A 19,139-nucleotide genomic window follows, 5' to 3' on the forward strand; every position below is an offset into this window, starting at 1 on the left:
TTTGGTTATCAGTTATTTTAAAGACATGTGGGATGTGTACAGTTCAGCCTTTCAAAGTCCTTTAGGAATTACGTTTTTGAGATAATTCTGTATAACCTTTTCAGAAACTCTGTGATGTGTAGGTGATATAATAACTATTTTAAAGATGAGGAAACTGAGGTATAGAGAACTTAAGTAACTTGTTCAATTAAATAGTAGCTACAGTTAAGTATTAGATCTAGCATTGAGCCTTCAGGCTGGTTCCAGAACCCACTGTTAATACTGCATTCAATTGGTATATATTCAGTATCAGTAGTTAAATTGTTAACCAAGTCTTTGAAGAGTATTAAAATTTATTTTTTTATTTTTTTAAAGATTTTTTTAAATTTTTATTTATTTGACAGTGAGAGAGAGAGAGATCACAAGTAGGCAGAGAGGCAGGCAGAGAGAGAGGAGGAAGCAGGCTCCCTGCGGAGCAGAGAGCCCATGCGGGGCTCGATCCCAGGACCCTGAGATCATGACCTGAGCCGAAGGCAGCAGCTTAATCCACTGAGCCACCCAGTTGCCCCAAGAGTATTAAAATTTAAACATACTTTTTTTTAACAAAATATATTTTTAGAACTGGTAATTTTTAGTACAAATATGAGATATATAGGAAAGCCTTAGTGACTAATTCATTGATTTGATAAACCCAAAATACAAGCAAAGTTAATTGACATAGAATTGTTTATTAACTGTTTGAATATTGTAAGGACAGGCATTGTATGAAACATGATAAAACTGATGGTTGCTGGTTAATTCAAGATAGCTCACTTAAGGAAATAATGTTTAATTACATATAACTTCAGAATAAAGGTATACATATTTCTGAAGCTGCAGTTTGAATAATTGATCCATTACAAATTTATTTCTCTCATTAATGACTGCATTAAAAAAAACCCCAAAATGAAACAGTTAAATTTAAGAATAAGTCCTTAAGACTGTAGGATTACAAAAAAGAAACTTCTTTTATTAGACTGAGAATACTTAATATTAGGTATTTGATCTGAAAGTAGTGAATATATAGATTAAGAGAAACACATGGGTTACCAGAAAGCTTTTTTTTTTTCTCCCCTAAAATAGAATTAAAGAGATTGTTATCTCTGGAGTTTAGGATGAATTTTGATACATTTCATCTAAAAAGTACACAGTTGTAGTAGAAGCTTATGTTTCCTTTTTGAAAGTATTTAAAATTTTGCTTCATATTAATCAAAAGGGTAGAGGTAACAAAGCAAAGGAAAGAGACCTATTTGGGCTTGGCTTTTTTTCTTTTCTTGATTAATTTGTTATTCAGATAATAGACTAGTTGAGAATTTTATTGCTTCCAAAATACATTTTGAAGGGACCTGCTTTATTTGTTTCAAGTTGCCTTGTCAGGATTTGAAAGTAAAAGAAAACTTTTTTATTTTTAATAGTGAAGCAGGATTTAAATTGATAGGAAGATTCTGAGAAGTAGAAACGAAGGAAATGTAATGTGATTATATGAGTGAGAAATCATGGATGCAAACAACAAAATATCTAGCTAATATAAGCCAAAAAAAGTAATTATTTTTTTTTTAAAGATTTTATTTATTTATTTGACAGAGAGAGATCACAAGTAGGCAGAGAGGCAGGCAGAGAGAGAGAAGGAAGCAGGCTCCCTGCTGAGCAGGGAGCCCGATGTGGGGCTCGATCCCAGGACCCTGGGACCATGACCTGAGCTGAAGGCAGAGGCTTTAACCCACTGAGCCACCCAGGTGCCCCCCAGAAAAGTAATTATTGAAGGGATATGGTTTAGATCACAAAATTGATGGGAAGGCTGGAGGACCAGGCTGAGAAAACAGAGACGAGGCAGCAAGTCTGCTATCAAAGTCATGTTACAGGAAGTTGGCAGGATGCTATAACTAGATACTAGCAATATAAATTCTAAAACATCTCTTCGTCTAGTACTTAGTCAAGATTCAGAGTTCTGACCTGAGCTCAGATTGGTTTGATATCGATTATGTTATGTGTAGTAGGTGGCAGAAATGGATTGTATCAGTATCAGGTCCCTCCTTCTATAAAGAGATGTGAGGTTTCATGAGCTGCAAAGACTTAATCCTTGGTGGATTGATCAAAATAGTAGTGGAGATTTGATGCTGGCAGAAAAAGTAAGTGTCCACTGCCATTAGAAAGATGAGGATGGGAAAGATTTTTGTCCATTTATCTTTATGTTGCCTTAAATTCCTTCATTTTGATAACTGCTTGATCCTTTTTAATAACTAGCGGTTTGAATTAACACGTTTTTTTTTCCAAAAGTGCAAAAACACTGTGTTTCACACAGCATTTGTTCTAAATGTGTGAATCAAGGACAGTTTTTTAAAGGAATAATTAATGATGTTGTGAATAATACGGGATTTTTCATTAGAACAGAGATGTAACTAACAGTCAAGTAATTTTGGGATTATGGAATATTTTGGAAAGTAGGACCAACTTGATTAATTCAGTGATATGATAGACCATTTCTTTAAACATTTTAAAATAGTAAACCTGAATTATAACTACGAGAATTTGAGCTGTGCTAATTTTTTTCTTTTTCAGAGATAATGGGCCGTATATATTTATTCATATATGATAAAATCCTAGAAAGTAGGAAATAGCTTTTGCATCTATTTTGTTGATAGTTGGAAAAACTGCTTTTCAGTAACTCTAGTGAGCATCTGAGCAAATGCATACTTTTACAGTACTTCTGTTGTAGGGAATATATAGGTGATTAGGAAATGGTGCCTGCCCTATAGGAAGCTCACGTCACATAATAATACCAGTATGGTAAATGCTCTGGCAGGTATAAATGGAACTTCATGGAATAATAGATGAAGGAAAATTTACTTTTTCCAGGGAGGGTGAAAAAAGACTTCCTGGTAGAGATAATAACTGAAGTAGGCCTTTAAGGTTGAATAAAGTGTTGATAGGCAGAAATAAGACTAGCGTACGAGGTGAGAGAACAGTGGTAGGAAACAAAGTGAGGTGGAAGAGTATAGGTTGAAATTTGGATATGTTAGGTTTGGTATGGTACAAGGGAATAGTGATATACAATATGGTACAGAAAAGTAGTGAAATACTTAATACAGTACAGGAAAGTAGTGAAAGAGTCTGATGTATGATAGTAAGTGCTTCTTGAGTTCAAAAGATATGTTGGAACTGGATTATGGAGGTCTGCAGTCAAATGCTCTACCACTGAACTCTACCCCCAGGATTATGGAGATGTGAAAGACCTTGAATTTTGCACTGTTTTGGTATTTATGCCATAGGTAGTATGAAGCCAGAATCTATCACAAACCAAGCTTATGAGAATAGGAAGTATATTTGGTGACTTCATTATGGTGATTTATGGTGCATACTGTGTGCCAGGCACTGTTATCTATTAATTCATTTGATACCTAATCTTGTAACATAGATACTGTTACTCTCTTAAAGATGAAACTGATGCAGAAAGTATAAGTGGGGAAGATCCTCATAGCAAGCATGACAAACTATACTGTTAGTCCTTTCTCTGGTTTTATTTTGGAAGTAACCCCCTCATATTTAAAGAAGGCGCAGTATAAAAGTCATTGATTTTGATAGATATCTTGAGTTCATACTAGCTTTAACATTTCTTTGCAGTGGTTTCTTCTTCTGTGAGGTGCAGCTTCCCCAATATGGAAATAGATCCATTTTGCATGGTTTTGGTAACGGGGATAATACAAAGCATATAGCAAAATAATTGATATACAGTACAACGGCAATTATTGTTAAAATTGCTATAAAAAGGTATTGCAGATCAGTGAGATCGTATGATAATTGTCTTTAGCTGATAGACTTACTTCACTTAGCATAATATCCTCTAGTTCCATCCACATTGTTGCAAATGGCAAGATTTCTTTCTTTTTTTTTTTTTTTTTGATGGCTGGGCAATATTTCATTGCCACACTGATATGTGGAATTTAAGAAACAAGGCAGAGGATCATAGGGGAGGAAAACATGAAACGAGGAAACTAGAGAGGGAGACAAACTGTAAGAGACTCTTAATCTTAGGAAGCAAACTGTGGGTTGCTGGAGGGGAGGAGGTTGGGGAGATGGGGTGGCTGGGTGATGGACATTGGGAGGGTATGTGTTGTGGTGAGTGCTGGGTGTTGTGTAAGACTGATGAATCACTGACCTAATCCCTGAAACAAATAATAACATTATATGTTAATTAAAAAAAAGTCCCCAAGTAAAGCCATTAAAAGGCTAAAAAAAAAAAAAAAAAACCCAAAACAAACAAACAAACCCCCAAAAACCAAAAAAAACCCACAACCCAAACTAGAAAGACTAGAAACAACCCACATGTCCTTTAATTTGTGAATGGTTAAACAAACTGTTATGTACCATGGAATAATACTCGGCAATAAAAAGGAATGAACTATTGATATATGTAAAAAAAAAAAAAGGTATTGCAGGCAATCAACTTCTTATTTCATCACTGGAATTCTCAGTTCTATGCTGAATATTTTGGTGCATACAGAAAGTTATGACATGATTTTATTCTTTAGGCTTACGTTTAGTTCCAGAGATGAAACTAATGTATGTGAAATAACTGAAGATAATATATAATTATTTAATTGGAGATTAATAAAGGCTGTAGTATTTGGGAGGATGGTTTATGAAGGAGCTGAACTTGCTCAAATTCTTGGAAAAGCATAAATAGGTTATGATAGATGGAAGGGAGGGAAAGCTTTGTTAATGGAAGCTAAATTGGAAGCTTTATGATGGTAGGATATCTTTTTTGTTCACTCTCTCCAAGTTATGGCCTTGTGCATAGTATTTAATAATGCTCAGTAAATATTTTATTGATGAAGTTAAGTCAGGCAGGAATTTAACAATATTTGAGGGAGGGATCAGTTAGGAGATTGGCCTGCTTGGAATTGACCCTATTTGGATCTGTGGGACAGTAGGTAGTTAATTTTACTTATCTTGCCTTGTTTGGGAAGGATTTTAAATGGGAAACAGTGGTTTAGAATTGATTTGATTGGCAGTAGATTGTGTTGATCATTAAGCAGAAGATTGATAAAAGTTAAACTTATGCAGTGTCAGTCTGAATCTTGTACTTTATTCTATTTTAAGCAGCTCTATTGAGATATGATTAACATGCCTAAAATTTACCCTTTTAAAGTGTGTAGTTGAGTTATTCACAAGTTTTTGCAACCATCTCCACAGTCAATTTTAGAATATTTCATCACCCCAAAAAGAACATCATACACATTTAACAGTCAAAACTCTATTCTCCCTGCCTTCAACCCTTGGGAGTTACTAATTTATTTCCTGTCTTTATGGATTTGCCTTTGTAGTCATTTCATATAAGTGGAATAATACTTCTTTAAGTGGTGGATAGTTGGACTGGTGTACTAGCAAAGAGGTTGGGAAAACATTGGTAAGTCTTTGAAAGAAAAATTACAGGGATGGGTAGAGAAATAAAAGAAGGCTCATGGGTAAAGGAAAATGATCTGGGGGTGGGTCGAGTTTACTGAATATTTAGTGCCATCTACTGTTGTCTTTTTTAATCCTCATGACAGTGAATTCAGTTTTATTCCTTATGAATTAGGAATACTCTATGATCATGGGATAGTTAGTAAATGGTGGAACAGACATTTCACTCATGACTTTTTGATGCTAAGGTCCATATTCTTTGTTCCTCACTAGTGAAAAGGAGTTAGATTTTATGTTTTAGACCTAAAAGGACTGGGAGAATATCATTTCTTTTTACACAGAGGAGTCCACTCCTTTCTTACACTTAAGAGTTCTATCAGTTTTTTTGTGTGTGTCATGTTAAACATTTACTTTAATATAGTGAGAATACCTTGGAGGGCATTGGAAATTCTTTTCAAATAGTTGCTAATTATCTTTATAGCCAATATTGCCTGTGAATTAGCCACTGTATTCTTATTCTAAAAGTTCCTCACACTAGAAGTACAAAGAAAACTATAGCTAAGTGGAGAATTGAGGCATTACAGAAGTTAAGCAGTGGGATTCATTTGTAGACCTCCATTTTCATTTAAAATTTGATATTTATACATAATACATACTTTGTTCTTATGATAAGGTAAAGGTGGAAGCTGGTCATATTGAGATAGAATTCTTTCAACTTTAAATTAGTGGTTGTTCATACCCAGAAATTTTGGAAAACTGGGTTGCACTAGATCATTAAGGTTCTTTCTATCCTAAATTTGAGAGTCTTATATTCATTTTGTTATATGGTTTAAGACTGTGGAAACATGGAAGGTTAAAATTCTAGTGCTGTTTCTCCCTTACATAGGCTGTAGGTTATTAACTGGATTTACTGTGATGGCCTCAATATGTTTGTTCTTTTCTGTAATGATTTTTTTTATTCTAGTTCATTTCGAACTGTTTTGTTTTTTTTTAAAGATTCTGTTCCCGGGGGCGCCTGGGTGGCTCAGTGGATTAAAGCCTCTGCCTTCGGCTCAGGTCATGATCCCAGGGTCCTGGGATCGAGCCCCACATCAGGCTCTCTGCTCCTTGGAGAGCCTGCTTCCTCCTCTGTCTGTCTGCCTCCCTGCCTCCCTGCCTCCCTGTGATCTCGTTCTCTCTGTCAAATAAATAAATAAAATCTTAAAAAAAAAAAAAGATTCTGTTCCCATTTAGTGGTTCAGTATTAGTAACATATTAGAATCTTCAAAGAGCTTTTTGCTTTGAGATAGTTTTTAAAGCAAAAAGAAATATGAACTATTATATTAAGTAAAAGTACTCTTTGTCAACTACATGCTTTTAATAAGGAAGATTTGAATTTGTAGAATCAAAACTAATATCCAGCATAAGGGATGCTAATGTTTTTAACAAGCATAACTGGTTTTACTACTTGAAAATACTTTTCCTTAAATGAATTATTTTCTTCTAGAGAAGTACAATGAATAATAGGACAGATACTCCTATTTATTGGAATTATTGCCTGCTAGCATTTTATCATATTTGTTTCATTTTTTTTTTTAAGAGCGAGAGTGAGTTATTGATAACTATTCTCATTCCCAGATCTACTTTTCCCTACCCCAGAGGCAGTTAGGAGCATGATAGACCAACCATTTCTTACATAAAACTTGTTCGTGTTTTGCCATTCATTACTCCCAGTGCAGGTCATCCCTCTTTTATAATTTCATTACATTTCCACTACCATTCTAATCACCAAGTCTTTGATAACTTCAAAAGTGTTTTTTGAATTCTCTGTTCCCTTCTCTAAGCCATTTCCAATTCCTTTTCCCTCCTTGCTGACCCAGATCAGCATTGGAGATTTTTTTCATTGCTGTATAGTTCAGGGGCTTTTTGTAAATTTAGCTTGCTGCCTTGGGTCACAAAGGAAAATTTGGTTTAGTTTTCCAAAATATTGTATTGTGCTTATGCATTTCATAAACCTTAGGTAGGATAGCTTTGCCTTTTTCATTTTATGGTCTCTTTTTAAAAACCATTTGGGAAATTACACTTACTTTTTAAATACGGGAGAGTGTAAAGAAAGTGTACTCATAGTTTGCCCAGTAACATGTTTAAAATCAAAGTAATACATACACAAGTTCATGTATGAATGATCTTTGGGATATGTAAGAGATTTACTCTTGGGATGGCACCTGGGTGGCTAGGGGATATAGGCATGGTTGGGAAACTTAACTTAACTTAAAATTTTAATGATGGGCAGATGTAGTCAGTTCAAAGTGCTTTTACTTAAAAAAGTAACATGTGTATCGTTAGATCATTTAAGACAGAACAGTGTAAATTTAGAAAACAATATTCTCCCTTCTCTCCATGGTGCTGCCTGGAGACAATTTACAATTTACTGTTTCTTTTGCAGAGTTCTTGAAGAAAAAATGTATGCATATTCTAGCATTCTGTACTAGAATTGTTGTTGTGTAATTTTATTTCTACTCTGTATGTAAATGTGAATCTTTTTACAGTTGATATTAAAAAAAAAAGACCACTTTTGAAAGTATCTTTGAGATTTCAGGGTATTCACAAAATGTAATTTCCCTGTTTAGAATTGACATTAAAAAAGGACTAGGTTTGAAAGTATTCTTAAGGTAGTGCTGGGTAACAAGTGCAAGGTAGTAAGCAATATTAAAGTACACATATGAACACACAGAAGTACACACCATTTATTTAAAAATGGGAAGTTGGAAGGCATTAGGACTTTACTAATTTTGCTTAGGAATCATGCTATGAAAATTGAATGTGTCCAAAAGGAATGATGAAAATGAGAGATTTGAAAAGGGCCTGTGAGGAAATAAAGGATTGGGGTGAAATAAAACAAAAACAACGATGGAAAGAAGAATGAGCATTTATGTCATGTAAGTGCTAGGATTTATGTGTGCTATTCCTAACCAGTTATCAAGACTTTTTATAAGAGTATAACTGTGCGTTTCAGATACAACTGTGTTTTGCAGGGGCTGAGGGTTATGAAAGTGAAGTGGGTATTTAGATAGGTCTGGGGAGGTAAGTAGGCATCAGACCAAAGCATGTTGAGGAGTGGTCTTCAAACTAGTGAAATTAATTGAGATGTTCTAAAAAAGCAGAGGCTTGACTTTTCAACTTTTAAACCAAGTTTGAATTCTTGCGCTAAGTCTTCCATAGTTATGGTATATGTATATCTTTTTTGCATATTGTTGTATTTGTTTTGTTAAGGATTTTTGTGTCTGTATTCATGATGGATATTGTCCTGCCATTTTCTCTATTTGAAATGTCTGTCTCTGATTTTGGTATTAGAATTACGCTGTCCTCATGAAAGGGTTTGGGATGAGTTTTTTCCTTTTTCCTGAAAGAACTTATGTAAAATGATTATTATGTAAAATGATTTCTTCCCTAAATGAGTGATAGAATTTACCAGTGAAACCTGGGCCTGCAGTTTGCTTTTTGGAAAGGTTACTGATAATTTCTTTAATAACTATGGGCTTATTCAAATAGATTTTTTGTTTCATCTTGTGTTGATTTCGGTAAATTGTATCTTTGAAGTAATTTTGTCCATTACATCTTGAGTTTAATATGATGACATGGTTGTTTATTTTTTTTTATTTTTTAATTTAATTTTTTCTTTTTTTTTTTAACCATTTTCATGTCTGTATCACTTGTGGAGTTAACCAGCTTACCACTCTTTGCTGGCAATTTCCGTACTATTTTTTCTTGATCACCCTTTTTCCTGGTACCATCTTTTTCTTGTTAATTTTCTCTAATTATTTCCTATGAACTTGATTTTCCCATCTTATTGTTTATTTCTATTTTTTTCGGGTTTACTTTGCTTTCTTTCCTTTCTCTAACTTTTTAAGGTGGAATTTTAGGTCTCTGATTTTAGACCTTTCAGTTTTTAGCAGCTTAAGCACTGAAAATTGGAGTTTCCCTTTTAAGCACTGTTTTAGCTGCATCCCACACATTTTGATGTTGTAATTTTTATTTTCATTGCTAATCAACTTAAAATAATTTCCCTTGTGATTTTTTTCCTTGAATCATGGATTATAGTCAGAAGTGTTTAATTTCCAAAGGTTTGGGGTTTATTTAGGTACCTTATTGCTATTGGTTTCTGACTTAATTCCTTTTTAGTCAGAGAACGTTGTATTTATGATTTAAATCTTTTACATTTGTTGAGATTTGTTTTATGGCTTACCATATGGTCGAGGTCAGAGATTGGCAGACTTCTCTGTAAAAGACCAAATAGTAAATATTTTAGGCTTTGTGGGCCACATATCATCTTTGTTTTAAGCTGGTGGACCAGACATGGTTTATGCTGCTGCTTTCCTCTCTCCTACCTTTTCTCTTCACTTCTCTTCCTTCTTCTAAAATGCAAAAAAAATAAATAAATAAAATAAAAACTATTTTTAATTCACTAGTGATACTAAAACAGATCACAGGTAGAATTTTGTTTTTGGGCCATAGTTTACTCATCCATGGTCCAAATGAATGTACCATGTGTACTTAGTAAGAATTCATAATCTGTATTTCTTGAGTATATTCTGTAAAGATTAGATCAAAATGGTTATTAATGTTGATCCTCTATGCTTGTACTGATTTTGGGGTGTGTATGTGTATCATTTTATCCATTAAATAAGAGATAGGTGACAAAAGTTCCTACTGTAAGAGTTGAATTATCTCAGCATTCAATTATGATAACATTTGAAGTATGTTGAAACTTATGTTAATAGGCACATAGACATTTAAGACTGTTATGTCTTGATGAATTTATCCTTTTATTATTATAAAATTACTCTATCTCTGATATTTACTCTTTTTCTTAAAGAGCAGTTTTATTTGATACCCGTATAGCCACTCCAGCCTTCTTAGGCTTGCTTTTTGCTTTCCATCCATTCCATCTTTGTATTTAAAGTGCATATCATGCAGACAGCATAGTTGGGGCTTATTTTATTATTTTTAAATCAACTCTTTTTGGAGAGTTTGTCTCTTTTAATGTAATAATGGTTATGGTTGGACTTAGGTGTACTGTTTTGCGTATTTATTTTAAAGACTTTATTGTCCCTGTTTGATGTTCTTTCCTCTTTTCCTTCCTTTTTTTGAATTATTTGAATATTTTTTGGAATGCCACTTTAATTTACCTATGGCCTTTTAACTATACCTCTTGGCATTTTTTAGTGATTGCTGTAGGGCCTGCAATATAAATCTTTAAGAAAAGTTGCTACTCACTGTTTCTTGAGAGTTAATTTAAAACTTCATACAAAGAGCAGAGACCCGGCATCTCAGGAAGTCTATTAACTCCCCTGCCTGCTGCTTCCCATGCCAGAGCTTCCCACTGTCCTTTTATGCTGTGTTTGTCATAGATGTTACTTCTACATACAGTATAATTCTCTATAAGATAATATGGTTTTTGCTTTAGTTATACCTATGTTCAAAAAACTAAATGTAAAAAAAATCTTTTACATTTACCTGTTTACGGTTTCTGATGTTCTTTATTAATGCTCACTGTCCCACTGGTACCATTTTCCCTCAGTGTGGAAAAACTTTTTTAGTCCAGGTTTCAGGGCAGTGAGTTTCTTTTGTTTGAAAATGTCTTTATTTCACTTTCATTTTTGAAGGATATTTTGGTTCCTATAGATTTTTGGGTTGTCTGTTTCCCTATGTTCTTCAGACTTCAAAAATGTGTTTCCACTGTCTTCTGGGCTTCATAGTTTCTCAGAAGGAGGTAGTAATTTGAATTTTTGTTTCCTGTTCATGGGCCTTTTCCTCTGGCTGCTTTCAGTATTTTTTTCTTCATCTTTGATTTTTAGTTTGTCTGTGATGTGCCTAGGTATGGTTTCTTTGTATTTATTCTGCGCTGTTTCTGTTGTTGTTGTTTGAGGCTTCTAGATTATAAATTGAAGTCTTTCACTAAATTGGTAAAGTTTTCTGTCATTTATTCCTTTAGAAAGTGTTTACTACCCTGTGTCTTCTCTGTCTGGGACTTCAGTATTATCACCTTTTTCATACTGTCTCCCAAGTTTCAGAGGCTCTGTTCTTTTTTTCTTCATATTTCTTCTTTCAATTTTTTCCCCATCTCTCTTTTTCAGATTAGATAATTTCTACTGATCTGCTTTCAGGTTCACTGATTATTTCCTCTTTTACCCTCTTTAACCTGTGTTCTGTTTAGCTCATTCGGTGATTTTTGTATATCTGGTATTGCATTGTTCAGTTCTAGAATTCCATTTGTTCTTTATGTACTTTTAGAGTTTCTGGTGATGTTTACTATGTTATTAATCATTATAAGTGCACTTCCCTAAAAAAAAGTGCACTTTTCTTTATTTCATTGTCATAACTTCTTTCCAGTCTTTACCTGATAATTCCAACATTTGGGTCATTTTATCTTATGTTGAATACTTTTCCTTGGAGAATGGGTTACATTTTTAAATTCTTCACGTGTAGAGTAATTTTGGTTTATATGAAGATATCACCCTTGTTTATCTATTTTCTTGTTGATGAACATGTGTTTTGCTTACAGTTTTGGGCCATATGAATAATGCTGTTTTAAACAAGTGTGTTCACATCTTTGTGTGGACATGTGTTTTTATTTTGGGGGTGTGTGTACTAGAAGTAGAATTGCTGGGTCATATGGTAAGTGAATTTTCAAATGTTTTCCAAAATAACCTTATTATCCTGCATTCCATCTATGAATGTATGAACGTTATATCAGTGTACTTTTAATCTGCATTATTTTAAGCCCAAAGAATTGAGCTCTTTTTCATTTATAGCTATTTCTATTTCTTTTTCTTCAAGTGGCTACTGTCTTTTGCCTTTCCTTCTTCCTTCTTCCTTTCTTCCCTCCTTTCCTCTTTATTTCCCTTTCTCCCTTATCATCACCTTCTGGTTTTCCTATATATATATATATTAAGGAGATTAATTCTTTGTCTTTGAATACTTTCTCTGTTGGTCATTTTTCTTTTGGCTACTATTGGTATGTTTTGTGAAGACGTATTTAATTCTTATGTATTTGAAATACATTTTTTAGTGTCTGGATTTTAAATTTTGGTTAGAAAGTCTACACTTTATCCTATATCTTAGGACTTATGGTTTAATTTTTCTTCCCTTTAATCTTTGATGCATTTAGATTTATATTAGTTAAGCATGTATGGTATGGCATGTACCCAATTTAATTATTTTTCAGGTAGCTACGAAGTTTAGGTTTTTTTAAAGTTATGGTAAAATACACACATCAGAACATTGTTAAGTGCGCAGTTCAGTGGCATTGGGTATATTCACTTTGTGCAGCTGTCACCTCCATCTTAGGAACTTTCTCACCTTCTCGGACTGCAACTTCCAAACTTCCAAACTGAATGTCCTACTTTCTGTCTAAAAATTTGACTACTCTTGGTGCTTCATATAAGTAGAATTGTAAAATATTTGACTTTTTGCAATTGGCTTATTTCACTTAGCATGATGTTCTCAAGGTTCACCCATATTGTAACATGTGTCAGGATTTCCTTCCTTTTTAAAAAGGAAGGCTAATATTCTGCTGTGTGATGTATTTACCACATTTTGTTTATCCTTTCACCTGACAGTGGGCACTTAAGTTGCTTCCGCCTTTTGGCTTATATACATAATATTGCTTTGGACATTGGTCTTCATGTCCCTGCTTTTTCTTTTGGGTATATACCCAGAAATGGCATCACTGGATCCCATAGTAATTATGTGAAGAATTGTCACATTGTTTTCTACAGCAGCTGTACCATTTACTTTACTACCAGGAATGTGCAATGGTTCCAGTATCTCTACAGTCTCACTAACATTTGTCCTTTTCTTTTCTTCTCCCTTCCTCACTCCCTCCCTCCATTCCTTCCTTTCTGTAATAGCCAATCTAATGGGTATGAACTGGCATTTAATTTGGTTTTGATTTATATTTCCTTAGTTTTTTTTTTTTTTTTCTTGCTGAGGAAGTGGCTTTATTTTTTATTTTTTTTTTCATTTTATTTATTTTTTCAGTGTAACATTATTCATTCTTTTTGCACAACACCCCGTGCTCCATGCAAAACGTGCCCTCCCCATTACCCACCACCTGTTCCCCCAACCTCCCACCCCTGACCCTTCAAAACCCTCAGGTTGCCCCAACCTCCCACCCCTGACCCTTCAAAACCCTCAGGTTGTTTTTCAGAGTCCATAGTCTCTTATGGTTCGCCTCCCCTCCCCAATGTCCATAGCCCGCTCCCCCTCTCCCAATCCCACCTCCCCCCAGCAACCCCCAGTTTATTTGTGAGATTAAGAGTCATTTATGGTTTGTCTCCTTCCCAATCCCATCTTGTTTCATTTATTCTTCTCCTATCTATATTTCCTTAGTTATTAATGATGTTGAGCATCTTTTCTGTGTGTATTGGCTTTTTGTATCCCTCTCTCGGAGAAATGTCTATTCAAGCGCTTTGCTCACTTTTTAATTGTATTGTTTATTTTGTGGTTGAGTTGTAGGAGTACTTTATATATTATAGATATTAACTCTTTATCAAATAAAGATCTTCCTTCACTTAACAGTGAGCTCACATCTGGATAAACCTATTGTAAGTTGGAAATACCCTATGTTGAAAATGTATTTAGTACATCTAAAGTAGCAAACATCATAACTTAGCCTAGCCTACTTTAAATATGTTCAAAAGCTTAAATTAGTCTACATTTGGGTAAAATCATCTAACAGAAAGTCTGTTTTATAATAAGGTAATATGTAATTTGTTGACTACTTTCCTCAAGTAAAAAACAGAATAGTTGTATGGGTACAGAGTGATTGCAAGTGTATTCATTGTTTATTATGATCACGTGGCTTACTGGGAGCTGAGGCTCACCGCTGTTGCCCAGCATCACCAGATGTATCATACCGCATATTGCTAGCCCAGGAAAAGATCAAAATTAAAAAATCAAAGTACAGTTTCTGAGTGCATATCACTTTTGCACCACTGTAAAGTCAAAAAATTTTGAGGTGAATCATTCTAAGTTGGGAACTGTGTGTATATGATTTGTAGGTGGGGTTTTTTTTTTTTTTTTTTTTTACACATTCCATGGGTGTCTTTGCACTCTGTTGATGGTGTTCTGTGGTGCAGAAAAGTTACAAATTTTGATGATGTCTAGTTTATTTTTTTGTTATTGCCTTGCTTTTAGTATCAGATTCAAGAAATCATTGCTAAATCCAGTGTCATGAAGTTATTTGGCTGTAGTATTATAACTGTAGTAGAAATGATTAAATGTTGTGGCATATCTATATGGTTGATATGTTACAGGTAGCTAATTTTTGTCTTTTGGGGAAGAGCATACTTATTTTGGTTATGTATTGACTGTTCTATATTACCTTCATTAGATTCTTCTTTTGGTGTTTGTCCTGAAAGTAATTTATTGCTGAATATGCTCAGCCTAGGGGATTTGATTTTGACCAGGGATGGAATATTGATTAATCTGGTGAACTTGATAAATGGAGGTTTCCTTAAGGGAATTTCTACTATAATATGGTTTCTACTTCAAATATCTTACTGCCGTATTTGGGAGATGGTATTTACGCACATGAAAATAACAATATAGACCTGTGTAGTGAGTGGTTGTTGAAATAGAGTTTATGGAATTATTGATAGTTAAAGTGATCGGGAAGGACTTCATGGAGGAGTCCTAAGTTGTGGTGGGAGCATTTTGAGAGGGTGCAATGTAAGCACAGATCACATGTGATGGGGAAATTGCAAGTCATGTAGGGGAAAATGAGTAACAAGTGCATTTTGAACTGAATTCATGGACGCAAATGATGGGAGACACTTAAAAAGTTTAATTGTGGCTTATTGTGAAGTACTATAATATTCAGATGAAGGAATCAGAATCATGTAATTTTTTTTTTTATCTGAAAGGGACATTAGGAATTACTTTCAGTGAATCATTTTATAGAAATGGGAATAAGTTTTGTAGGCACTACAGCTTCATTTGAGGATTTTTGAGTTAGGCAGTGATTTTTAGGGAGATTTTTCTTTGTAGGGGTCATGGAATTGGAAGTAAGTTATTCTGTAAGGGTATTGTGTGTAAGACTTGAACTGCTTGGTGACTAATGGCAAAAAAAAAGTGGAGGGATTAGATGAAGGAATAATTAGGTGTTAAGAGAGTAGATTTAGGGTGTTGTGACTCAGACAGTTTTAGACTATCTTGTTTTGTAAGTCTTTATTGTAATAAGACATAAGTGAGTTCCTTTTGTCTGCTGTAGGGGCAAAGTATACTGTTGGAAGATTAGGGAAGTTTTCATATAGAGACAGTAATACTTGACTTGAATTTTGTAGGATGGGTAAGAGTTTAGCTGCATTCAGCATCGAAAGGGGAACATCTCTTGTTGGAACAGTGTTGGAAATGGCTTTGTGCCATGCAAATGAGTTGGTTTATCGAGAGACTGTTAGCTCTTTTATGGCTAGGGAGACTGGTGTAGTGTGTCAGGGCTGCTGGAAAAGGTGATAAAGAGCCAAATATTAAGGGAGCTCTTCTGTATGCCTTGCAAAGAAGTTTTGCTTGTTGATTTTTCAAACGCGGACATTGGGGAACCTTGGAAGAGGTTTAGTCAGAGCATATTCCATTTGGATCAGTTTATGTTGTCTACTTTTTTTTAGTGATTTAGCATATTCAGCACTCTTAGTTCCTGAACTTAGTTTTGGGACTAAAATATCCCCCAAAGAGAGCTTTTTTTCCTCCTTCTTACATTAGGGGGAAAAAACTGTACAGATACTATTAGAATTCAAGAATTTCACAGCAGTTTACCTGTCTGCTCTTTAGCAGTGAATTTGAATATGGAATAATGTAAAAGGTTGTCACTTTCTCTTTAAAGCCTAGTCATCATTAATAGGTTTTCATGCATGGCCACAGAAGTCCGGCTATCTCCTATGTAGCCCACAACATGCAGCTTATCAAAGCTCAGCTTTTATAGTTCCTAATCATCATTGTTATTATTTTCCAGTTGTAAGGTTATAGGCTGAATCCACTGTGGCAAAACATTTAAAATTTCCAGTTATTTTGAATAGTAATGCTTTCAAATGGTATGAAAAATATTTAATAAAAAAATCTCATTACTCCTGCCTGTCACCTACCCAATTCCTTCCCTAGAGACAAGTGAAATTAGTGATTGCTTTATATTCTTCCAGAGATATTCTATGCCCGTACAGTCAAATATATTTTATATGCTCTTATTCTTCTCCCTTACTTTTGTACAACTATAGCATACTGAAAACATTGTTCTGTCCCTTACTTTGTTCAGTTAACAATACATTTTGGAGATTGTTCCATATTAGTCCATAAAAAGCTTCTTCAATCTTTTTTAATAGCTGCATAACATAACAGTATACATTTAGCATATTTAACTAGTTTCTCACTTCATGTTTATTTGCTATATTTTGCTGTTATAAGCAAGATTATAGCAAATGGTCTTGTTGCATATTATTTCACATATGTATGAATATCCCTGTAGGATCTGTTTCTAGAAGTAGAATTTGTTTAAAGCTGTGGGTATAATTTTGGTATAGCTTTGGAATGTAGGGATGCTTAAATACATTGAAGCTATAGAATTTCGTATATTTACCCACAGTGGAATCGCACTTAATAACAAATGGAAATCTAAGAAATAAATTTGTAATCACTAAGATATTAGTGAAATCCTTATAATTTCCCTTTTTGTTTTGCAGGTATACAAAGCTAGGATATGCTGGAAATACAGAACCACAGTTTATCATCCCTTCCTGTAAGTATTCTTTTAAGTCGCAAATAAGCTGATTTAAAGATCTTTTTCTGTAGTAGTTAAAAGATAATTGTTTCTGACACTGTATCAGATTTAGTTCTTTAAAAACATGGTTTGCGTGAAGTGTGTAAACCTGGCGATTCACAGACCTGTACCCCTGGGGCTAATAATACATTATATGTTTATAAAAAAATAAAATTATGAAAAACAAAAACAAAACAAAAAAAATATGGTTTGCTGAGTGTGACCTGGTTTCCAAACCTCTCACCATTCATTTTAGCTGTTTAGTTTTTTGTTTACCAAATCTACCAAATGTCTCCTTTTAAAGACAAAAATAAATGAGCTGCTAATTAAATATTTTTTGCTTTGAGGATACTGCTGTTAACAGTGCGTGGATTTAAATATTAAGTAGCGCACCCTCCATCACATGTATGTGAAGACTGTTCTTTGGGGTGTGGACATGATTGCAGTTTGCCAGGCCTGGGCTTATTGACATCCCAGATGACATCCCTGAGTCAGTGTTTCAAAAGAAGGATGACATCTCATGTTTAGAGATGTTGATTGACTTAAGCTATTTTCCATTGTTTTTGTTCTGTCCTATTGTTAACTTCACACTGGGCTGGCCATCAGCTTTTAGTAGTTACTAGTTTTAAGAAATACTCTCACACTTGGTTTGTTAGTGTTCTTATTTTTAGTATGGAATATGTATCTGGTTCTTGATAGACATACTTTTGTACTTTTGACTTTCAAATAGTTAACCTTTTATACATATAGGAATACCTCTGATCTACTTGTCCTACTGCCACATGAAGACTTGAATGTATCAGATGAAAAACCTCTGGAGCCATTGCTTGGTGATGCTGCCTTCTAGAGTGTCACCAGTTTTACACAGGAGTTTATGTGAATAAATATTTTTGTGTATTGTATTCTCCTTAATTTATGAAAATAAGGAAATAGAAAAATAAACATGTAGGATAGTAGTGAAAGAAACTTAGGTTTCAATCAGTGAAGTTGAGAGCAAGGTAGAAATTATTGAGCTTATCAAAAACTGCCAATCTTTAGTTTCAAATGGACACTCATTGGACATGAATAGGTCAGTGGTTTCGTAATTAATATAGCAAGGACAAAATTAAACGTGAAATATGAGAAATGCATTATCAAAATTGTATTTAAAAGGGAAGCTTATATACTATATACACACATATATACATACATATATAGACACATATATAACATACACATAAATAATATACATACGCATGTGTAATATACACACTTATTATGTATGTTATATATACATTATACACACACACACACACATTAAGACCACCATAACAAAGTACCCAAAACTGGGTGGCTTAAAACATTAGGAACTTATGGTCTGGAGGCTAGAAGTCCAAAATCAGGGTATTGTCAGCAGGGCCATAATCTTGCTGATAGCTCGAGGGGAGAAACCCTCCTTGCCTCTTCTAGCTTCCCATGTTTGCTGACAATGCTTGGTATTATCTTGCTTGTATTTGTACCACTCCAGTCATATGGCTGTCTTCTTCTTGTCTTCACATTGTCTGTCCTCTCTGTATGGCTGAGTCCAAATTCCCTTTTCTATAAGGACAGCAGTCATAATGGATTAGGGCCCACCCTAATAATCTCATTTTAACTCACACAACTTTATTTCCAAATAAGGTCACATTCTGAGGTACTGGAGATTTGGACTTCAGCATAACTTTTGGGAAGACAATTCAACCCATAAAGTGCCAAATTTGTTATTTCATGATTTATAATCTTTCATAAGGTTTATGTGGTTACACATTTATTTCATGAGATTACTGATGTTTTATGTTCTTAAGTGATTGTGTTGTCTTTGTTGGAGACCTTTAGAACCTTAGGATCTTATCACCATTGTATCCAGTCTCTCTTTTCATCTCTTTGCCAAAATATGCAACTTTAGTTT

General features: G+C 34.2%; 1 protein-coding gene across 1 annotated transcript in view; it reads left to right on the forward strand.

Moving 5' to 3' along the window:
• Positions 1-19,139, forward strand: part of ACTR3 (actin related protein 3) — a 60,545-nt gene that overhangs the window by 9,396 nt on the left and 32,010 nt on the right. The window contains exon 2 of the mRNA XM_046019101.1: positions 17,136-17,191. Coding sequence (XP_045875057.1) covers positions 17,136-17,191 — 56 coding nt within the window. The remainder of the gene's footprint in view (positions 1-17,135; positions 17,192-19,139) is intronic.

This window comes from Meles meles, chromosome 9 (genome assembly GCF_922984935.1).
Source record: "Meles meles chromosome 9, mMelMel3.1 paternal haplotype, whole genome shotgun sequence".
Lineage (NCBI taxonomy): Eukaryota > Metazoa > Chordata > Mammalia > Carnivora > Mustelidae > Meles > Meles meles.